General features: G+C 37.7%; 1 protein-coding gene across 1 annotated transcript; it reads right to left on the bottom strand.

Annotated features, from left to right (window-relative positions):
* Window positions 1–1,955: 1,955 nt before the first annotated feature.
* LOC118857343 (cytochrome b-c1 complex subunit 7-like) lies at window positions 1,956–2,377 on the bottom strand. Its single transcript, XM_036768028.1, has one exon. It carries the CDS (start codon window positions 2,375–2,377, stop codon window positions 2,042–2,044), a length of 336 nt encoding a protein of 111 aa, XP_036623923.1. The 3' UTR covers window positions 1,956–2,041.
* Window positions 2,378–9,336: the final 6,959 nt, after the last annotated feature.

Genomic DNA, 9,336 nt, shown 5'->3' with positions numbered 1-9,336 from the left:
TTCAATTTCATAAGAAAAAATGTCCCTGGGTACAATCTCTTAAAATAAAAACCTCAATTTATTTATGGACCTGTTTTTAAAGTTCAAGCTTAGGACTGAAAAACAAAAACAAAAATAAGGTTTAAAATTTAGTGTCTAGTCAATAAAAGTCACACGCTGGAAGAGAAACAATTCTTTTTGTCCAATCCTGTAAGAGGAATGGCCTTTGTTTTCTTTGAGTGACTCAGCTTACCTCATTGAGCCTCTGGACGCTGGGGCTTGCTCTTCCGGGGCAGGAAGTTCAGCAACCATACCAGGAATCAGAACTTCCTGTGTGATGAGTCATGGGGCTGGCTGAGGGGAGGTGTTAGCTCCAGAACCTGGTCTACGCTAGGGGGAGGGGCCAAGTCAAGAACCAATCGGCCCTGGTCATTCAGGCGGTGCTTGATGATGTCAAAAACCCTATAAGAGGGGAGAGGACAGCTTGAAGCTCTCTCTTTCCCCTTCCGGTTGGTGTGGGAAGCAGCGGCAAGCAAGTGTGACTCTGGGCCAGCCCTTGCTCTCGGGCCGAGCCCAGATGTTGGTAACTATGAATTGTGTTGGGTCTGTCTGTTGATATTTGTAATTTTTTTGTATTTTGGTTTTGAGGTTCGGGGTGCTGGTTTGTTTTTTCCCCCGAACTAAATGAATGTTTTGAACCTCAGGGTGCTGGTTTTTTCCCCTGAAGTAAGTCAATGAATCTGTATTTGGTCTGTCTCTTGATGCTTGTCTGTATGCTCCCCTGAACTAACTGAATGCTAACTGAATGCTGGCGTTTTCCCCTGAACTAAATGATTGTTGTCTGTATGCTAACTGAATGCTGGATTAAAGTAAGCTGGTCAACCCCTTCACCGTGCTTTCCTTGTTTAAGCAGATAAAAAGAACCTGTGCTTTCCCGGCAGCCTCCTGGGTCCCAGCAGCCTCCTGGGTCCAGGCAGCCCCCTGGGTGCCAGCTGTGGGGGAGGGATCTTGCGCCCCCACCGAAGCTGCTAGCTGGGTTGTTAAAACAAATCCTCTCAAATACAGATTAGAATACAGAGGTCAGCAACAGCTAAAAGTCCAGTTCAAACCTCACCTCCATAAAACCATTTCCAGCTCTACTTAATCCACAGTGTTCTCTTACTCTCATCTCCTACAAGAGCCCGTAGACATACTCCCTTTACATGGGACTTATCAAAGGCTAATTATCGTACTGTATAATATAGTATTGTATAATAATAACTGTATTATTTAATGTATGACCCATCTACCTCTCATCACCCCATCCCCCGCCCCCCAGATTATAAATCCAATGGGAGAAAGGACAGTATTGTATCCTAACTACATAAGAGTATCTTGCACTTAGTGGGTATTCAATAAATGCTGATAAATTATAAATTATTTTGGTTACTGGGTTATTTCTATGTATTTTCCAAATAGAATTTATGTTGTATAGAATTGAATGAACCACAGAAAACAGAGAAAACTTTGAAATGCACTATAAATAAATTTCACTGGATTTTCTATACCACTTGGAGAGGCAGAGTTATAGGAGACAGAACACTCAGCTGAGACAAGAGACATGGATTCTAGCACTGACTTAGTCCCTGGATTGCATCCTCCTGATTCAAATTCCAGCTATCTATCCATGACACCATCTTGCTAGAATTTTCTCCTAGAATCGTCTTGATTGCATATTTACACAGCTAACTATAAAGGAACAACAGCAATTCATTAATTAGCTAGAGTAGTGGTGAAAAAGATCACTCATTTAAAATTACCTCATCCTCCAAGCTACAGGAAGTAGTTATGAGGATAACCTTAAAGATACCAGAAATTATATAACACTGATTTAATGTGAATATAGCAAGGTTCAAGATATTCTGATGCAAAGTTTTCTAGTTCACCAGTTCCTATGATAGTCATTTATTTAAATAAATGCACAGCACATGGTTACAAATGGTTAGCTAACCTCATATTTTGTACAACCATCCCTATTAAAAAATATTCTCAAGACTAATGTACTGATATTCTTTTGATGTGATTATTTCTTATTCCATTCTTCTCTCTCTTTTCTTTCACGTATAACTTCCTTCAGATATGGCTGAAGGTATAATTTGTCCTCTTCATATTTTGTCCACTGGTTTTTAGGCAAGATCTGGTGCCTCATGGTCAGGTCCAAAGCTCTCTTGATACGAAACATTCGATCATTATACAGGTTCTCTGGAAGCCTCCTTATGGCCTCTTTAACATCTTCATCTTCATAAAGTGTGTCATCACGCATTAACCCAAGTTTGTTGAATCCTGCAGCATTGTAATACCACTTTCGAAGACTCTGGAGCCATTGGCTTGATGCTACAGTAGGTACACGTGTCGCCATCTTGACCTGGAGAGCTAGGATTCTTTTTGATATAATTTCCAGTTTAATATCATTTTATGCTGTTGAAATTAATCTTTTTCTATTAAAATTTTAAAATAATTTTTATTTTCCCAATTACATGTAAAAACAATTTTTAACACTCATTTTTAAAAATTTTGAGTTCTAAATTCTCCCCTTCCTTCCTTCCCTTACTTCTTCCCCAAGATGTTAAGCAATTTGATATATACTTTGCAGTCATGTAAAACATATTTCCATATTAGTCCTGTTGTCAGAAGAAAAACAGAGACAGAAAATGAAAAAAATAAAGAATGGAAAATAGAATGCTTCAATCTTCATTCAGACTCCATCAGTTCTTTCTCTGGAAGTGGATAGCATTTTTCATCATGTGTCCTTTGGAATTGTCTTAGATCTTTGTGTTGCTGAGAACAGCTGTCATTCACAGCTGATTATCATACCATATTGCTGTGACATGCACAATGTTCTCTTCATTCTGTTCACTTCAGTCTGCATCAGTTCATTTAAGTCTCTCCAGGTTTTTCTGAAATCATCCTGCTTGTCATTTCTTACTATATTCCATTACAATAATATACCACAATTTGTTCAGTCATTCTCCAATTGATGGATGTCCTCTCAATTTCCAATTCTTTATTACCATGAAAAGAGCTGAAATAAATATTTTTTTGTACAAATAGGTCCTTTTCCCTCTTTTTTTGATCTCTGTAGGATGGTGGTAGTGGTATTGATGGGTCAAAGGATATGCACAGTTTTGCAGCCCTTCAGGCACAGTTCCAAATTGCTTTTCAGAATGGTTGGATCAGTTCACAATGTCACCAACAATGCATTAATGTCCCGATTTTCCCACATCCCCTCCAACATTTATCATTTTCTTTTTTTGTCACATTAGCCAATATGATAGGTGTGGGGTGGTACCTCAGAGTTGTTTTAATTTTCATTTCTCTAGTCAGTAGTGATTTGGAACATTAAAGTTGTTTTAAAGGTTTATCATAATATAGTATAGTACAGTGTAGTAAATTGTATAGTGTAGCATGTAGTGTGGGGCAGTTAGGTAGTACTGTTGATAGAGTGCTGGAACCAGAGTCAGGAAGATTCATCTTTGTGAGTTCCAATCTGACCTTCGACACTTACTAGCTGTGTAACCTTGAGCAAGTCATTGAATCCTTTTGCCTCAGTTTCCTCATCTGTAAAATGAACTGGAAAAGGAAATGGCAAACCACTTCAGTTTCTTTGCCAAGAAAACCCCAAATGTGGGCCCCAAAGAGTCATTACATGCCTGAAATGACTCAACATGACAAATAAAAGTATATTTCTATGGTCAAAAGCTAGCATTATTTGCAGTGGAGCAACACTGAAGCTTTCCCAACACAGAAGGACACATCTAGAAGGTACATTGTATAGAATGTAGGGTCTGAAGTCAGGAAAACCTGAGTTCAAATATGACCTCAGATATTTACTATTGTGCAACGTAAGCATTAGTTTCTCTAAATTCAATGTTGTGATTCCTTTTAAAATTAGAATGAAGGTGATTTCATGCAAATTTCCATCTATTTGAATTATTGCCTAAAGAACTCTAGCATCAAGGAACTTATTCAAATCTTACTCAAAATCTTTGAAAAATAAAGGAGAGTCAGAAGCTATATAATTATAAGACTGATGGGGCCTATATTACAGTCTATATTTTCAAAGCATATTTCTGTACTACACATATTCAACATTAAAATTCTTCTTTCCTTAAGATTAGATACCATACTGTTTTCGGCTAATCCTCTTTCACATATCTTTATCTCATCTCTGAGAAGTTTAATAGGCTGCTGTCATAACCTTCCTCTAATTCCTTTTAAGCTTCTGGAGTTCCATCAAGAAAAATGTGCTTCTTGCCTAAACACAATTTGAAATGTCCCTTTGTAAATGCTTCAGTCAGTTCTTTTAAGGAGTAAAAGTGATCCATGATGATCTTGATGGACTCAAGTGCTTGAAGAGCTCCATATCGTTCCACAATTTAAAACAGTCCTTTTATACATTTGTGTGGCATTTCCTGCTTTGTAAAGTGATGCCCCATCATTTATTAGTTGCATTCACCTGGTTACATTTGCCTTTTGATCTTTATGGGTCAGGATGAAGACAAGCTTTAGACTGTAAGCTCCTTGAGGACAAGGATTGTCTTGTTGGCTTTTATATGCATCCCCAGTTCATAGCACATAATAAATGGTTATTAAATGTTCTCTCTATCCAATAATTCCACCACAGGCCTTATATCCTTAGAGAGTCAATGACAGAAAAAAATAGCATGCATACCAAAATATTCATAGCAGCATTACCTATAATAGCAAAAAGCTAGGAACATATTTCTGGAGAAGGAAATGGTAATCCACTCCAGTATCTTTGCCAAGAAAATTCCAAATGTAGTAATGAAGAGTCAGACACGATTGAATGACTGAACAACAACAAAAGGAACATACTTGGTATCCAACAATTTGTGAAATATTAACATAGTGAAGCACTATGTGTCATAAGGAACAATGTTCACAGAGGTCAGAAAAATATGGGAAGACTTATATGAACTGATCAAAAGTAAATAAAACAGAATGAAAAGAAAAAGATATACAATGATTACAATGTAAAGACTTCACTAAGAGGCAACAAAATTGAGGCAAAATACAATGGTAAATGTTGGTTCCAAATTCTTTGAAGTTAAAGTACACATTTTTTTCTCTTCACAGTAAATTTTTAAAAGGCAAGCAATTTATTTTTAGCTGCAATTATTTAATCAGATGGTTTTGTTCAATTGTTTCACTTGCTTTTTTTAATGAAAAGATACTATAAGAGCTTTAGAAAGGCAAGTGACTGATATGTCAAAATTCATGAATAAAATTTTTAAAATGTTAACATAAAATGAAAACAATCTATGATTTCATCAGTAACAACAATAAAGATGAAAACTGGTCTATAATTTAGTACATAGATCTAAAGGAGCTGCATGGTTTCACAGATAATACGTGTCAGAGGTATAATTTCAACGCCACTCCCCCTAATCAACCTTTGAAAGTGGTTCTGTACCCCCATGGGGCTCAATAAGACAAAGACTCATCACTAAGGGAGAGAGAACGTTTAACATCAGGGAGTTACAATACGTGAGTGAAACAGGTCTCCTGTGTATTATAAGATACTATAATAGAGGCATCCTGGCTTTTCTGAAGCATGTTCAGTTGTTTCCCTTCCTCCAACAGGAGTGATAATAGCCATACTTATTCATAGCTAGTGTTTTTATGGTGCTTTAACATTTGCAAATCACTTTAAATACATCTTATTTATCCTCACAATATCTCTGAGAGGTAGGGACTATTATCATCTCCAGTTTACGTTTGGGGAGACTGAGGCAGATACCAATCATTTGCCCAGGGTCATCCAAGTAGTGAATGTCCAAGCCAGATTTTGAACTTAGGTCTTCCTGATTCTGGTCCAGCACTCTATCCTTTGTGCCACCTAACTGCCTCAGATGTTTTTCTTAAAATAAGCTTTTGCAATAAACATTTGTTCATGCCTCCTTGCCCTCATATTGGGAGGAAATAACTAAGATTGACTGAATAGTATTGACCTTAATGCTTTTTCTATGTAACTGAGAGAAGCAGTCACAGAGAGTTCATTAACTACCATGTGAATTAAAATAACGTAAGATGACATCTGCTCTGTGAAAGTCATCAGATTATCCTGTTCTGTTTGAGTAGTAAAATGTCCAAATTTGATTCTTCATTTTAGATGATGGTGATTCCAAAAAGTAGCTGCTGCAGCAGAGCAGAGAATACAGGGCTCTGTAACTGGAAAGAGCTGCAGTGTACCAGATATTGTTTCTTTCTTAACTTCGGGGCTGTCACTTCATAGCCACATGCATTTAGGCAGTGTAGACCAGCTGTCTGTCATCTCTGGGAAAAATGATGAAAACTGAAAAGGGGTTAGCTTTATGTATGAATTCTGGGCACATAAACTGACTGTTACTGAGTCACCTAGAAGACCCTGGGGAGATCTAGATGGCATTGAAATTGATGAAATAAGACAGAAGCATATTTTTCAAAATAAATCTCTCCAGTAACTCCCAGAAAGCAGGGATTTGCCACCTTTGTCAGTGGAGTTCCACAAACACTGAAGCATTCCTGCTGAGGAGAAGGGGTTGAGGTGAAAGATTGGCCTGTTCTTTGGTTTGAAAAGGGTCAGGACCTTTGGGGGCGTTGTGTGAAGTTTTAGATTATGTCAAAAGGACATAATCTGTACTCCTGAAACCCAGCTAAATACTCTAGTGAGGCAGCAGAGGGAAGTGGAAAATGTGATTTTATTGGCATAGGGTACTCCCATATGTGGTATCTCCCTCTACCAATGTAGGTCAGCATCTTATCTGAAACTTATAGTTCAAGAGAATTGCCTAGTGTTTGGGTTCACACAGAGTTCTCTGTGGTGATGGTGGGACTTAACCCAATGTCTTCTTGACTCTGAGATTGGTTCTATTGCACCACATCTGCATTTCTTTAATGCTATCCTTTACATCATTCCTTCCTAATTCCTCATTCATAATATGATAGAGCCTACTCACACCAACCATGTGCTTCTCCATTGCCCTTTGAGTGATCATTAACTTTAATTCTTTGGAGACCATAGCGTTCCATGGTGCATAGTCATACAACATGACTCATTACACAGTTATGTGAGAATTGAATGAAATAATGTATATGAAGCATTACTTGAATGTGAGCTGTTAATTTTTTAAAATTAAGTCACCATAACTTTAGGGTATGGGGCCTTTGGGAAATTAGAAGTGGTGTAGTATGGGGTAGAATTAGAAGTCAGGAGTCCTGTGTTTCAATCTTGCCTCCAATATTACTTAGCATCTATGGGTTAGTTTCTTAATGTCTCAGGAAGTAATTTTTCTTATCTGTAAAAATGGTGGTAATAATACTTGTATCATTTATCTTATGACTTTGCTGCAAAAAGAGTGTCTTATAAACTTCAGAGAGATACAGAAATGTGAGGCATTGTTATAGTGTTCTGTACACTATAATAATAATAATAATAATAATAATAAAACATTAATTGTCTTGTAGTAGGGAGCAAATGCTTTTCAGTGAATACCTCCAGAGGCTTGTGAGAGATGCTCCAGAGGCTAACATACTACTCAAATCTGCTGCCTTTGGACAATGTGCCAAGGCTCCCTATGTTACCCTATGTACAGTTTTCTCTTGATCCTTTAAGAGGTGAATCACCAGTTTGTGGACTATCCACTTCCTTTACCTCTCTTTTCCATCTCTTCTTCTGTCCGCTCTTTTTGGCCATTTCACCCTTTGGAAGTTCTATCAGCAGAGGAAATTGGGTATGCTTAATTCCTCCTTAAAAGTGTTGGCTTCCTTTATTGGAATGTAAGCTCCTTGAAGGCAAGAACTGTATTGTTTGCTTCTATTCATATTCAAAGGCCAGGGCTTAGCAAAGTGCCTGGCACATAGTAAATACTTAAGAAATGCTTTCATTCCCTTACTCATTCATTCAAATCAGTCCAAATGACCCACTCGCTAGTACATATGGCAGTGATAAGATATTTAGTGAGGGGAAAAACATTACACATTTTACATAGAGTGATATTGTAGTACTATTTCTAGATTTCCTCATTTACATCTAGGATTCCCATTGGAAAAGGAGTCTGGATATGCCATATGTAATTATAAATTATTCAGAGAGGATATTCCCAGTTAACCCCACCCCATGTGGGAGCTTAAGGCAATCAATATGCTCCATGCCAAAGATGTCCAAGATTGGAGAGTAAGTCCATGCCTACCTCATCCCTATTTCTAGGTTGCTGCAGACCCACCAGCCAAGATGCTTTATCCTATCCAATTCTCCATCTAACATCAAGGCCCTGTTAGTTCAAGGGGGTATTTTGCTATCTGTCACATTCTGCTTACTTTCTCCTACCGAGAACAGTAATCTTGATTCATCTAGAGACCCTGCCTCATCCACTCTTCAGGTGGAGTTAAGCCACTAAGTTTTGAGACTCAGGCTGTAGCTATTTCATATGATTAAGATGATGCTCATGGCAGCCATATCTGGCCAGCTAGCCAAAGACTGATTCATTCTCCAGTCATCTTGACTTTTGTCTTGCCACTGGACTTCAATGACTCTGGAAGAGAGAATGAGGCTGACAACTTTGTGCAATCCTGCATCACCCTTGTGGTGTCTTTGGTCGTTTTTGAAAATGAAGGACGAACAACAATAGTATGATTCATCCTAGTTAGCCATCCAACAGGAAACCAAGGCATAGCCAGTATGGGCATGTTGCTATCTGCCCTTTCCTTCCTCCTTTTTACCTCTTGTCCAGAAAACAGAAATCAAATCAATATCACCATTGGTGGTGGACAGGCCATGGCAATCTACAGTCTTATGGTTCCACTCATAATCCCTGTGACTGCTTAGACCAAAGTTCTCTTACCTGGCCTCCATACTCCCTGACATGAATTATATAAACTTAATTCTTGTCTTTGTATCTACGTTGTCTAGCCTAGTGCCGGAGACGTGGTAAGTACTTAACAAATGTTTGTTGATTGTTTGAATGGTATGTCCTAAAAGAACAAAAAAAGAGCTCATTCTGTCAGCAGAGATATTTATGGGAAAGTTTGTGCATTAGTGATTATAGAAAAAGATAGGAAATAGTTGAATGGATAAGATTTATTGTGCATTTGTGTGTACCTACACTAGTTTTAAGATGGATCTGTGCCTTATTTTATACCATAGATGAATTCTTGAAAAGTTGTCTACAAACTGATATTTTTAAAAGTTGAAACCATATTTTAAATCCACCAGAGAATATAATTGCTTAAGGTACAACCCTTTTGTAAGTCTTAAGAATTCCCTCTTCTTTGAAGCGAATAGTCACCAACTGCTTTGTTTTGTAAATTCGGAATTTT

Source organism: Trichosurus vulpecula, chromosome 7 (genome assembly GCF_011100635.1).
Source record: "Trichosurus vulpecula isolate mTriVul1 chromosome 7, mTriVul1.pri, whole genome shotgun sequence".
NCBI lineage: Eukaryota > Metazoa > Chordata > Mammalia > Diprotodontia > Phalangeridae > Trichosurus > Trichosurus vulpecula.
This window is presented reverse-complemented; position numbering and strand designations above follow the sequence as displayed.

What these genes read in the sequence shown, in the direction of transcription:
- LOC118857343 (XM_036768028.1), bottom strand. Translation starts at nt 2,377, where the DNA reads ATGGCGACACGTGTACCTACTGTAGCATCAAGCCAATGGCTCCAGAGT.